Below are 14818 nucleotides of genomic sequence, written 5' to 3' on the forward strand. Positions count from 1 at the left end.
GAAGTTCCGTACAGATTCAAACCATTATCACTTCAAAAAATCAGACCATCGTAAGTTGGGGACTATCTGTACTTTGGTGCTCCCTCATGTGCCCATGATGAGCTGATTGACTTCCACCCCGACTTCAAATTCACTTGGTCCATCTGTAGCAACATTCTTTCCCTGAAATCTCGGTCTCTATCACACGAGACAAACTCGTGACGGACATCTTCTATAAACCCACCAATTCCCACAGCAACCTCAACTACACCTCTTCCCACCCTGACCCCTGTAGGATTCCATTCCATTCTCTCAATTCCTCCGTCTCCATCACGTCTGCACCCAGGATGAGGATTTCCGTGCCAGATCATAAGAGGTGTCTCCTTTCTTCAAACAACGGGGCTTTCCCTCTACCACCATAAAGTCAGCGCTCACCCGCATATCCTCCATTTCACACATATCAGCCCTGGCCCCCTCCACCCCGACATGCAACAAGGACAAGAATCCTCTTGTCCTCACCAAATGCCCCCTTGTGACCACACAAGACACTCCATGTTCTCACACCTCTTCACCACCATTTGGGGCCCCAAACTGTCCTTCCAAGTGAAACAACATTTCACTTGTGAATTTGCAGGGGTCGTCTACTGAATCCAGTCCTCCCACTGTGTTCTCATCTATATCGGAGAGACTGGACGCAAACTGGGAGATTGGTTTGTTGAGCACCTCCGCTCTGTCTGCTGCCATAGTGTGGATCTCCCAATGGCCAACCATTTCAATTTCCCATCCTATTCCCTTGCCAACATGTCTGTCCATGGTCTCGTGCACTGCAAGACTGAGACCATCTGTAAATTGGAGGAACAACACTTCATCTCCAACTGGGCACCCTCCAAATGGATGCCATTAATATCGACTTCTCTGCCTTTCGTTAAACACCACCCCCCTTCCCTTGTCGTTTCCCCATTCCCTGTCTCCTTTTGCACCGACATGATAAATTCTTACCTACTCCCCTTATCATATCCAATTAACACCTTTTGTTGGTCTGGATTCCTTCCCCATTATTTGAATTCTGAGACATCTTGCTTCTGGCTTATTCTGCTTATTCCTTGATGGCCTCAAGCCTGAAATGCTGGCAATATATCTGTCTCCTACGGATGCTGAAAAGACAGGCTGAGTTCCTTCAGCATTGTTTTTACTTCTTTCATGATAGACCCCCATGGAGCTGAGCTTAAACCCAAAGTTTTTAACTCATAGGGAAGAGGGCTACTAATGAACCACTTGCATTTACTAATCAAAAATGAGCAGAACAGAAGGAGTGATTCACGTACCATGTACTTCTCAGTTGCTTCCTGGCCTACTGTGTTACAGATATCTCCAAAATTAGTTGCACATACCTTAATGAAGAGAAATAGGATTTATTGCCACACAATATCTTAAGCGTCCTCTCCGCAGGCTAGATTGGATATTTGTTTAATTAGTTCAACATGCAAGAACACTTTTTGCCTCTAGTTTCTCAAAATAGCACCTTGAAGGAGGTTGAGAGCTTAGAAAAGTAAATGAAAATCTGAAGTCCAAGTATTCTCATTCCCAAACCCGATGATGTTACCTTCTTATTTCCAAATAAACTCATCATCTTCCAAAATTTTATATTGAAAAAAAAAGGCTTAAATAGCAAGTTTCTATTAATACTGGGCCATAAATTGACAGACTAGATTCTGTCAAACCACTTGCATTGGAAAATTAAAAGATTACAATTCTATTTACCTTACGAACGTGGAATAGTTTGCCATCATTGCAGAGTTCACAAAATCGAAATAGCAGCAAACGCTCAGTTATTTCACTGGTCAATATGGAGGCCATTTTGCAAATGATCTAAGACAAAAGAATCAGATTACATTACATACCACCTGAAGGAAATATAGTGGACATGAAACACACACACACCAGAATAAATTATTGGATTAATAAAAGACCTAGGAATGTGTACAGTTGAACATAGCAGCAGATCCTATCTAGTTCTGGAATGCACCACCCTAGAGTGGATGAAGCAGAATTGATAACAGCATTTAAGTAAACTCTAACAAGCACTTGAATTGTCTACGCAGCGGACGCTATGGGTCAAGTGTTGGAAGAATGAATTAATGCAGATGTGTACAAACTGGTCAATGTAAATGTGGTGGATCAAATTGGCCTGCTTCCATTTTTTATGAATCTATATCCTAATCATCAATTCTGTATCCTAACCCATGCTAGCATTTAATTATTAATCCAAGGAAAAAACATCTTTAAATATGATAAATGGATTCAAATTCCTGAGTTTTATTTATTTGATAAGTCGGTATTGTTCAGTAAATCAGGTTTTTGAATACTTGCACCAGAATTGTTCCCAAAAATGAAGGTAGTTTTATTACAGAAAGTAAAAATTACAAAGATACGCATTTTTTATTTCCCCTAATAAATGAAAATGTTTGTACAATGAAAAACAGTTTTGTAAAATTGGGACAGTATCCATACTATTCAATTGGGCTCCACAACTCATAATAGAATCTTAATAAGATTCTCTAATGAAGCAAGGAGATGAAAATCCTATCCAAGTGCCTCTGCACAGAAAATCATGTTTAAAGGATTCTCATCCCCCTCTTCCTTCTAGTTCATTCTCACCTCCCACATTTCATCCAAGTACCTCTCCACCCCGCCCCCCCCCACTTTGGTTTCATCTTATCTAATTTGCCCTTCATCCCTCCCTTAATAGTTTCCATTTCTGTATATGCCCATTATCACCTTCTTTACTCATCAGATTCCAAGACTAGCAGCCTATGTTACCATTTATCATCTTCCTAGCTTGCTCTAGTTTCACTCTATCATCTTTTGTCTGGCATCTGCCAATCAACTCCGTCCCTCACCCTCTCCATCTGTCCATCATCCCTCGCTCCTCCCTGGTTCAACAATTCCCCACTGGTCCAAGTCCAACCCCTCTCACTCTGGCCTAATTACTCTGGCCATCTCCCCACTGCACTTTTAGTCCTGATGAATGGCTCTGGCCCAAAATATCACTGATTTTTTTTTTCCCTCTCTGAATCTGGTTGACTCACTGGGTTTCTCCAACAAGCTGCTCATTGAAAACAATTAAAAATATTGGTGGAAGTTATTTTGGATTCTATAAGAAGGGATGAGAATCTCTAAATTAAAAGTTTAGTACACAGATTTAATCAGAATTTCAAAGATGATGCAATATATTGCAGTGGAACCATGGTTATAAATTAGCAAAGAGTGAACAATTAATAGCCAAGGTAGAAACTGTTCTAGAATCTGTCTGAAAACAGGAAAAAACTCATACTGATCATCTGCTCTTCGATATTACCGCGTAACCAGTGGAAGTAAAAATGACTTGGGAAACAAGGAAAAGCAAGATTAACAAAGGCAAGTTTGTGAGACACATTCTAGTTTAAATAATTCAAGACTCCAGGAGGTATGCCAACCACTCACAGCTACAGCTTCAATCTTATAATCGTCATCACTCTCAGGAGCAGTGAGATCCAGCAGAACTGGGCAGACTTTTACTTCGACATCAGTCCGATCAATCAGCTCCTGTTCCAGTAATACTAGCAAGGCAGCCTGACTTGTTTTTCGAACCTAAGAAACAGAAAGGTATAGAACTTCAATCATTGGAAACCCAGCACTAGAATAGTTAAAGACTAGAGATTTGAATAACTCAAATTTGTGCAAATATAACCACAAGGGGGCAGAAACAGATCCCCCTCCCCCTTTCTAAATTTCCTTTATTGTCATGTAATAAAACAGGTGCAACATTACACAAAATTGACTTTAGACTGCCATAAGGCAGACAAAGATTCACCACAGACAGAAATTGCCTGGCGCCCCTTACAGGCAGAAAAAGAGAAGCAAAAAGAGAGTCCCCCCAGAGTCACCGAGTGCCCATGTATTCAACTCTAGTGCTCCCACAACCTCCACAACCACATAGACCAGTCCAAACAATCGGCAACTTATGGTCCAGATCGACATGCCCAACATGATCGTGAAGCCGTCAGCTCCCTCGGTACCCTCTCTCATCCCAATTCCGCTATCTGGCACCTTTTCAGACAGTCTTGAGCCAGTATCCAGCAGTCCACAGCCTGGTGAGAGACCTTTGACTGAAGTCACCAGCAGCCCGCAGTCTGCGTGGGTTCATCACCTCAAGTCACTAACTGCCCAATACCTGTGCATTCTTCAGCAGCAGAAGCCCCTCTCTAGTCCGTCACTGTGATCACTGTCCCAGAGGGGTGTCTCCTATGTTTCTCCTTCTGAAATAGGGGTTAGTATCTCTGTTTTATGATGCCCTCTGTGTCAGTCCCCTGCTTGCCCAGAGTCTGCAACGCCTTGAGGCTGCTGCCGAACACAGGCACCGCCATTTTGGGCCCAGACTCTGTGGTTGCAGGATTTTAAAATAAACCACCGTCGGTTCCTTTAAAAGGCAGTTCAACAGCTATATGGAGCCGTTGGTAGTCTTACAGGGTGGTAGAACCTTGCGGTCTGTCTCTTCTCCCTGCTCTTCACAGTTCCACACCACCAGCAGTGCTCTCATTGCAGCAGCTTTGGCAGCGCCGCCATTTTTTTCCTCTGAGATCTACCCTCAAACCTCTCCCCTATCACTCCTCAGCATTTTGTTCTACTCTCCCACATGTATCAACCTATGACCTTTTACCTCTTTGCCTGTGCTCATCCCCTTACTCCTTCCTTCCTCCTCTCCTCATCTTTTTATTCAGGAGTCTGCCTGTTTTGGCTTGTATCTACTGAAGGGTCCAGGCCTAAAATGTTGGTCACCCTTTGTGCATTGCATGTAAACTTCAAGTTGTTAATGCGTCTCGATCCCAATGCCTCGAGATAAAAAGTTTTTCTCTGAAGTAAAACACGGAAATCTGCAGACACCGTGGTTGAAGTAAAAACACAAAGCTGGAGAAACTCAGATAGAATAAGCCAACAAAAAAAACAGTTAGGTTAGTTTTCCATGCCCCACATTTAACTTTGGAGAGAAAAAAACCTGCTGACACTGGAAATTAGAAAGTACAGGTGTGGAGGGTACTACAGTATTTGTCCCTAGGACTTTCAAATGATGGGAATGGTGGTATGCTCTGAACAGTGTATTTTCTGTCAATGCTCCTGAAGGTAGGCATGGCAGAACACTAGTTTCAGGACAGAATTGTCACCTCAAGTCCCACTAGTTGGTGTCTGGCACTTCTGCATCAAAGGAGAGTCAGATATTAAAGGCTAAAGTTCAAATGTTCATATGGTCAGCCTACTTTTTGGTGTATCATGGCAGCTGTTAACATCATTAATTAAATGGCTAGGCCATTAACAGAGGGGAAGGCATGTGTGGCCATGGCTCCAACATAAAGTCAACAAAACTTTCCCTAAAGTTAACAATGCCATTCAGTCTGTACTGGAGAAACAAAAGCTGCCTGCTTGCTTGGTTTCTTTGGACCTCATACCTAGATTGGCATGGTTACATGCAACTATATTCATGTGGCTTTGAAGGTTATAAATTGAAAATCATTAATCTTTGTCTTGCACGTGTTGGATCCAGAAATATAGGTTTCTTTAAGATACTTCTAAGTACCAAATGGAGAGGGGAGATGTGGTTGTCCGACAAGGGATAAAGGACAACTCAGGAGGTGAAGGGGAGATTGGGGATAAATAAGATAGAAATAGGAGAATAAGGAAAATGTTAGATGTTGCAGGAATGTTGTCTTATAAAGAGTTGAAAATAAGAAAACAGAAATGGAAAAGGAGGAAAGGTAATGATGGAAAAACGGAAAGAGAAGATAAACAAAATATAAAAGGGCTACGCTGAACTATATGTCTTTAAATATTAATGGAATACATAACCAAATTAAAAGGAAGAAACTACCAAATTTAAATGAATAAATGTATTCCATTAGAAAAAATAACATATTGGTTAAGAAATAATATTGAAATATTCGAACAAGTATAGGAGCCTTACATTAAATACAATAGCGAAAACCTACCGGGGACAAACATTACCTAAGTTGATGGAAGGAGAAGGAAAGAAAAGAATGGACTAAGTAGAATTTCTGGTGTAATTTTGTTGAATGACAACATTGTCTGACTGGCTTAATGCAACCTAGATTGTATACCTAAAATGGATGAGGGGGGGGGGGGTGGGGGGGTGGTTTGGGAGGAAAGGGGGGGGGAGAAAAAGTCACTGTATATGTGTGAAAAAGAAAGTGTATATCATGGCTAATGTGATTTATGGTGTGAAAAATAAAAAAATTTAAAAAAAAAAAAAAGATACTTCTAAGTATATTCCATTTATCATGCACTCAGTTGCCTAGTTTACTGACTCTAAAATACATTAATTGACATCTGTATCTAATTCACTTGCTACTTTAGTGACCACTTCCTGTGGTCTACAACTTTTATCAAGCATTCTAAACATTTAGGCAATTTTAGAACTTGAATAACTAACAATAAGTGAAATTTGAGGAATTAAACTCCGCACTTTATTTTCACTGCCAATGTGGTGGCTTGGTAGTAAGCAAATGGCAATCTTTGACATTATTGACAAGTCCTACTATCTTTGGTGAGGCATCTATCACACAAGTGTCTTCACTCCTCATCATTCATGGATCATAGCAAGAGAACCGCAGATGCTGGTAAACTAGAGCAACACACAAAATGCTGGAGGAACTCAGCGGGTCAAGCAGCATCCATGGAAGGTAATAGATGGCCAATGTTTCTGGCTAAAACGTTTTGAAGGGTTTCAGCCCAAAATGTTGAATGTCTATTACCTTCCATGGATGCTGCCTGTTCCACTGAGTTTCTCCAGCATTTTGTGTGTTGCTCCCGAATTCATGAGTCATGGTAGCTTCTCTTGGTGAGATGCTGTGGCACTGAAGCTTTTGGAAGAATAGGGCATCTTCAGTTACAAGGTTCATATTTAAGTGCTCACGAGAAATCACTACAAATTACTGTGCGATTTGCTCTTAATTATGGTCAGCTTCAACATTACTTTCACTGCAAGATTCAGTCCCATCATATTCTATTGCTTACTGGAACACCATTTTGCTGGATTTTAGAAAACAAAGACAACATGTTGGATTTAAGTATCAAACACATTGTCTTGTTTTTAAAACTTTCACATAAAAGCACAATCTAAATCTAAAATTATAAAATCACATCTGTTTTTGTAACTAATGAAGAGTAACTATATAAAATAAATTGGGATAAAAGTGAAATTATGCCTTTGACAGTAGGTGACTATACTCAGTGTCAGAGAGATATGCAGTTTAAATGGCCAAAGGAAGGTATTAAATATTTAGGAATACATACGGATAACAATTTAAATAATATATATAAATTGAATTATTTGTCTTTACTTAAAAAGATGGAGGAAGATTTTTAAAAATGGATAAATTTACCTATAACTTTAGTTGGAAGGATGAATTGTATAAAGATCAATGTATTTCCAAGGATACAATATCTTTTTCAGACCTTACCAATATTAATACCTCAAAAATATTTCACCCCATTGCAAGGTCTCAACGCAATCCTTTGCTTCTGCAGGTATTGCCGAGCCTGCTGAGATCCTTCAGCAGTTTGGTTTTTGACCAATATTCACCTGAATCCCTTGATTTAAATATGGTGGTTCAAGGTTCGTTGATATCAGACATTATTGGCACCTACAATACATTTCAATGCATTTAATGAGAAATGCATGATCCCTTAAAATAATTATTAAAATGCTGTGTCTCCTTACCTGATTATTAGGGTCAGTGAGGTATCTTACAACCACAGGCACCAGATACTTAGAAAAGGCCGTTGGGAAAGACGGTCTGTTTTCCTGGAGAAACATGGCTAGATGTGGCACTTGTTCCATCAATTCAGCACGTACAGTGGGTTCTTTAAGCAGAAAGTATATTGAGTGGGTAACATCTCTACACTACTAAATTATAACACATCACTCTTAAAGGATGAGAGAATTAAAAATCAAGGCCTCCATTCTTGCCCCAAATTTTCTACACTATATAAATTGAAATGTTAAATATATGGAGAAAACTTTGAAATAAAATTGTTGGTGGGGGCGGGGAAAGAAACATTGCTTTCAATTTTCCTTCTCTCCTCCAACTTCACAAATATGAACTACCACTATTTTGCAAATTTTCACTTCACAAATCTCTGGCAGTGTTCGATCTTGAGTTAACTTTCTACCACAGCCCTGTGAGCTAGCAACTTGTCACACATGTATGCACTCTGTTCCAAAGACTCCCCTTACCCTTCACCTCTCCCCACCTGAACCTTCCCTTCTTCACTATTTTCCACTCTACTTTCCCCCCCCCCCCCCTCGCTCAATTCTTCTTCTCCCTCCCCTCACCCTAAACCCAGAATGCCACACCACTCTCTAGTTCTGACAAAGTGCTCAGACTTCTTTGATATTAACAAAGATTGTTTAAAGACTTTGGTAAACGTCTCAGTTGGTCAATCAATAGCCCCTAATTAGACCTCCTGGCTTTTCCCCCAGTTCAATAAGAAAGTCTGCAGATGCTGGGGTTGAGTGTAATTCACAAATATCCTGGAGAAACTCAAGAGGTCATATAGCATTCATAAGAAGCACAGGGTAACTAACGTTTTGAGCCTGGGCACATCATCAGGTATACCTGACGAAAGGATCAAGCCTGAAACATTGGTGTAAAACCTGAAAGTCTGCAAACACTGGAATTGTAGTAAAAAACACAAAAATGCTGGAGGAACTCAGCAGGTCATGCAACATCCATAGGAGGAAAAGATATACAACCAATGTTTCAGGCCTGAGCGCTTCTTCAAGGGACGATCAAAGGTTACTCTTTATTTCCCATGGATGCTGCATGACCTGCTGAGTTTCTCCAGCATGTGTGTGTATATTGCATACAGTTTTTCCCTCAGTCCCGGTGGCTGAACTGACCAAGGACTGTAGTTCAGCAGACCACTCTCAGTACTTCTCAGAGAGCTCTGCAGCTACCTGCATAATATGTCTGATACTGTAGTTTCCCAATGTCATAGCCATGGAGTTTACAGCACACAAACAGGCCCTTCAGCTTAGCAAGTCTGTGCGAACCATTATGTTTTTAAGACTGCAATGTTGGGAAAATTACAGAAAAAAAATCAACATAATTACTGCCTGTGTAGTTGTTCACACTGGGTGCCTTTTTAAACTGCAAGTACCTGAGTGCAACAGTCCCGGGGGTTGTCAACAGATTTTTCAGGCTCCCTCCAAAAAAATTGTAGGGGTCCTGCAAGATAAATCATGATGCAGGAATGGTCTTAAAATTCCTGCATATTCCTTTTCAGACTGCCTGTGTAGCTGTAAAATTCCTTGATTGTGCTGTTACATGCCTGCAGTCTAAAAACCATACATCAAGCATCTAGTTACATTGATCCCATATTTAATTCACACACCATTCAATCAATTTCCACAAAATTCTATTTCCATTCTAGGCATAATTCCCCGTGGTTAAATAAGCTACTAACCCTCGGGTATTTGGGTCGTGGAAGTAAACTGAAGCAGCTGGAGAAAACCCATGCAGTCACAGGGAGAATGTGCAAACTCCATGTGGACAGTGCTAGAGGTCAGGATTGAATCCAGTCTGCTGAAACTGTGAGGAAGTAGTTCTAACTCTACCATGGTGCCATCCTGAGTGTTCAAGGAGGACTGTTCAATCCCACTGCATCTTTCACCAGTAAATGGAGAAGGATCCATCCATAATCACAATGACAGACTTGCACCATAGCAAGATACAGGCACTTCACAGGAATCACCTAGAATCAACCCAGAACCAAGCTATTTTAGATTTGATCATGTGTCACGTGGTAGGATAAATTAAATATCTTGCAGTTCATGATCCTCTATGGAGTAGTGATTTCCACATGTAAGAAGTCCAGATAGAAATTGAATGGAAAAATGCTTGGTTCCAAGTACATTCAACTTAAACAAAGGCAGATATGAAGGAAAAATATCTCAAATGGACTGTGAAAATTGATTAAAAGGAAAGGTCATATGATGAGCAGTGATAGTCAGTTATTTCAAAGTTGGCAGAAATGTAATCACGGCATAATCTTCCCTTCCCGGTTTCAACCCAGCAACACGGTTCGTCCTTTTGGACCAGTCCCACTTTGCAACGCTCTACTCTGACACTTCCAACCTTAGCTTGATTAAATCTAGGTAAGTACCCCCCCAAATCCGCCTTCAACGCATTCACACAGCTAAGTGAAGGGTACAAAAGGTGGCTAATGCCCAGCTTGAATCCTCTGTTAAAAAGGGTAAGGATTAGTCACTTCTGCTGCAAGTCACTCATCTGCTACTTTGATTCATCATTTTCCTGTGTCAGTCAAGCCTGATATGCTGGGCATGTTCCACAGTTCTGCTATTTGCATTACATAAAACAAACAAAGAAATATAATCACCCTCTAACTACCTCTATTAATCTGTTTAAACTGGCCTCAACTCACTCTTTATCCTACTTATCCTTTTCCCCCTCTTTGAAACTTAAAAATAAGATACTCTTTTCCTTTTCCCAGGTCTTCAACCTGAAACATCAAAGGTTTCCAGCATTTTAAATTGATTAGCAACATACCTGTATCTTCGGAGAGCCGAACAATCGTCTCCATGACAGCCATGAAATCTTTCTCATCGTCACTAAAAGCTCGCAGTACATCCACAAGCCCTCGAGCAACAATCTGCCTGTTCAAGATGAAAATACAGCAGGAAAAAAGCTGGTTATTTATGAAGTAATTATTCTCAAGCTCCGTGAATGTCAAGTTAAGACAGCCACCCTTTTTAATTTCCCTCCTTCAGATTGTTTTTTGATTCATAATCTGCTTTTGTAATTGTCAGAACATCTATTCTTGCCTGGAGAAATTTTCATAATAAACAACAAGCGATGTCTTCTAATTGATTCAGTCATTTACTTATTCTCAAAAGTATTTCAGCAGAAACATTTACAAAGCGACACATTTAATTTCCTTTAATAAATCTAAAATACATAGCTTAACAGCTAGTGCAATGCTACTACAGAGCTAGCAATCGGGACTTGGGTTCGAATCTGGCACTGTCTGTAAGGAGTTTGTATGTTCTCCTAGTGTCTGCGTGGGTTTCCTCCAAGGGCTTTGGTTTTCTTCCACCTTTCAAAACGTATGGGGGTTGCAGGTTAATTGGGGTACTTGGACAGCATGGGCTTGTGAGCCAGAAGGGCATGTTATTGTGCTACACGTCTAAATTAAAATGATTAAATGTACATGCACTAATCTGATTCAGGTAACGAAAATTAACAAATAATGTTTTCCACAAAATTTACGTGCTCCTTTTATTAAGAGATATGAAACCAAATGATGGCTTCTCAGATTTCAAACATACCCCCACATCATTATTTTTCTCTTTCTAGCCCATGAAAGAAACTTAATCTTGTTTATTTGTGTTCTTGCGCTGACTGGATTTACGAAAGGGGCAGCCATTAAATCAAATCAAACATGGCAAAATTACCACCCAAGCTTTGATTTCAAAAAAGCACGTATAAGTGTTGTAATTAATCAGCTCTTTTTTATTGACATGATATTTATGTATCCCTTTGGGAATGAAAAAGCAAAAGCTGTTGTAGGGACCTAATGCAAAATCAGAGCAGGAGTTGGAGCAAGAGGGAGCGTGAGGAGGAGTTTGTACATTCTCCATGTGACTGTGCAAGTTTCTTCCGGGTGCTTCAGATTCCTCCCTCCCTCCAAAAAATGTATGGAGTTTATAGATCAATTGGTGTATTTGGGTGGCATGGTGTCACAGGCCAGAAGGGTCTGTTCCAGTGCTGGATCCCCAAATATAAAAAAATTGAATTAACTTTTTATGCTCGATTCCAAACACTTCTCTACCTCCCGCTATCTATTTGCATTGGCATTTGCAGAAAGCTATGGACTTGTACCCTAAGATCTTCCTGCACATTAATGCTCCCAAGAATCTTGCCATTTACTATATGGCATGTTTTTCTTGCATTAGACCTCTCAAAACGCTTTACCTCAGATTTGCCTGGATTAAGCTTCACTTGTCTTTCATGCAAGATGAAAAGAAAGAAAAATACAGCTACTAGAGACACTGCCTTACATTGCCAGAGATCCTGTTAAATCCTCTCCTCTGATATAGCCTATGTGGGTTTCTTCTCGGTTCTCTGTTTTCCTCTCACATCCCTGTTAGTAGTTTAACTGGCCAGTATAAACTGATCCTAGAGTGTATGAGTGGTAGATCGTGGGGAGAATAAAAGAATATAAACAAAATAGAGAGAGTGCAGAGAAGGTTCACGAGAATGTTGACAGGATTTCAGGGTCTGAGTTACAGGGAAAGGTTGTGCAGACTGGGGCTTTTTTCTCTGGAGCGTAGAAGATTGAGAGGGGACTTGATAGAGGTGTTTAAGATTTTAAAAGGGACAGACAGAGTAAATGTGGATAAGCTTTTTCAATTAAGAAAGGGGGAGATTCAAATTAGAGGACATGGTTTAAGATTGAAGGAGGAAAATTATAAGGGGAACATGAGGGGAAATTTCTTTACGCAGAGGGTGGCGGGGATGTGAAATGAGCTTCCGGCAGACGTGGTCGAGGAGGGATCATTGGTTACATTTAAGGAAAGACTGGATCGTTACATGGATAGGAGGGGACTAGAGGGGTATGGACCGGGTGCTGGTCAGTGGGACTAGGAGGGTGGGGATTTGCTACGGCATGGACTAGTGGGGCCGAACTGGCCTGTTCTGTGCTTTAAGTGGTTATATGGTTAATACAGGGTGGTGTGAACCCAGTGGAGCGAAGGGACCATTTCCACATGGCAAGAAGATTGACTTTACTGCTTTCCATTAAATCTGCTTTCCTTTTCTTCCCCCCTTTTCCTGTCTTTCCAGTTCTTTCACCCACCCAGCCATCCCTCCTCCCCCTCCCTGCTGCTGTCCCCTCCCTCCTTTCTCCATCTATCATCTCCTGCCTTTGCCACCCCCCTCCTCTACTCTTTTGTTTGGACGCTTGCCGGCAGTTTCTCATACTTTGATGAAGGGCTCAAGCCCAAACCGTCGGTGTTGTATCTTTGCCTTTGCTTCATAAAGGACATTGTTTGACCTGCTGAGCTTCTCCAGCATTTTGTGTTTTTGCTTCAACCACAATGTCTATAAAAGTTTGTAATTTACTCCTTCCAGTTTGCCTCTCATTTATCCACCAAGCGTGGCTGGATGCGATAGGATTGCAGAAACTTAACTTGTTCTGCTGATTGTACCTTCACTTGTCTTGTGTATCACAGACTGCTCTTGCTGGTTAGCAAGGTGTAGTTCTGTGTTACACCTTATCAAGTCGGCAACTTTAATGTTAAGCATATCTGATGCTGCTTGTGTCATGTCCTTCTGCACTCTTCATTGGCAAGACTAAATCTCCTGAGGTATATTTCCATACAACACAGACCCATCAAATCTACGTCAGCTCTGAGAAGGCAATCTCATTACCCTATTTATTTTCCCTTGAATATATCCTCTCACACATATCCATTAAGACCCTTGCGATTTTCCTGCCATTCACCCATGAGGGGCCATCTACCTTGGCCAATTAACACAAGGACCAGTACACCTTTGCAATGTTAGAGTAATCTATAGGGTTGCATTGATAGGACCAGAGGTCTGAATTATATCTCCACGGAGATGTGCGCATCACTGGACAGTGATGGCAGTTCAGGACTTGCCCAACTCAGTCAGAGGTAGCAGACATTGAAATCCCACACCCCAAGTGTGTCCTGTGTTCCTGCTTACTCTTAGCATGACTTCTAATCAATGTTCAACATACAGAGTACTGATTCCCCTGCTGAGGGAGGATGGTAGGTGATACACAAAATTTATTGCCCATGTTTGAGCTGAGATTGTACACAATAGTGAAACTCCTAAGAATAGTTCTCATCACTTTGAGAATCTGTCCTGTCAGTTGGATAAAATATACCCAGGGAATGTGATGGGAGAAATCCAGCACATTGTCAGGAGAGTGGAAGAGCTCTCTCAATATAGACACCAGACCCCAAGTGATTGAGAGGAACATGCAAACTTAACCAATTCCAGTTATGATAAAATTGAATAACATACTGGACAATTTCAGAAGGACGATTAACCACTTTGGTGAGCTTGAAGTCATAAAAATGTCAGATTAAGCAGATAGCAGCTTTCTTTCCTTGAAGAGCACTCCAAAATGTGAGAGCAAGTACAGACCAGAGGAAAAAAAGAACGGCTGTGTACAAGGATAGGAGTAAGAACAATCAAGTCATTTGATAATGGATTAAGTGGTTACCAATGCTGGATCAAAAGAAACTGGATCTGTAGAGTAGGCTGATGTTGGAGGAAGAGAGATCCAAAAGCCACAGGACTGGTGCAAATTGAGTCAGAGCATTAATCCTCTCACTGAGAAGTGTGAACACCATGAGAAATTAAAAATCTTTAGTGCACACAAAGGACAAATTGTTATGTATTGGAGCATTAAAAAAAAAATTGGTATTTTAGGGTGGCATGACAGGTGTTTGAGTGTCCTCTCCATAACGCATGGATTTCCTCTGAGTGATACACCTTTCTCCCACATCCCAAGGGTGTGCTGGTAGGTAAGTAGGCATCTATAAAACTTTCTTCAGTATCGGTCAAAGATAAAGAGGTTCATAGTGCATTGAGTGAAACAAGAAAGTCTGCAGATGCTGTGATTGTAGTAAATACACAAAAATGCTGGAGAAAGTCAGCAGGTCCTGCAGCATCCATAAGAGGAACAGATAACCAACATTTCAGGCCTGAGCCCCTTGTCAAGGTAACAT

General features: G+C 40.9%; 1 protein-coding gene across 5 annotated transcripts in view; it reads right to left on the minus strand.

Annotated features, from left to right (window-relative positions):
- ppp4r1l (protein phosphatase 4, regulatory subunit 1-like) overlaps nt 1–14818 on the minus strand; it is a 58999-nt gene that overhangs the window by 38838 nt on the left and 5343 nt on the right. For 4 of the 5 annotated variants that reach the window (XR_011340058.1, XR_011340059.1, XM_069884825.1 and 1 more), the window contains 6 exons: nt 10602–10708; nt 7751–7893; nt 6783–6890; nt 3463–3609; nt 1741–1848; nt 1305–1370 (listed from right to left, as the gene is read on the minus strand). Coding sequence is in view for 3 of the 5 variants with exons in the window: in XM_069884825.1 (XP_069740926.1) it covers nt 1305–1370; nt 1741–1848; nt 3463–3609; nt 6783–6890; nt 7751–7893; nt 10602–10708 (679 nt within the window). In the remaining 2 variants the exon portion in view is untranslated. The remainder of the gene's footprint in view (nt 1–1304; nt 1371–1740; nt 1849–3462; nt 3610–6782; nt 6891–7750; nt 7894–10601; nt 10709–14818) is intronic. The other variant, XM_069884827.1, reaches the window with a different exon arrangement.

Source organism: Narcine bancroftii, chromosome 6, assembly GCF_036971445.1.
Source record: "Narcine bancroftii isolate sNarBan1 chromosome 6, sNarBan1.hap1, whole genome shotgun sequence".
Taxonomy (NCBI): domain Eukaryota; kingdom Metazoa; phylum Chordata; class Chondrichthyes; order Torpediniformes; family Narcinidae; genus Narcine; species Narcine bancroftii.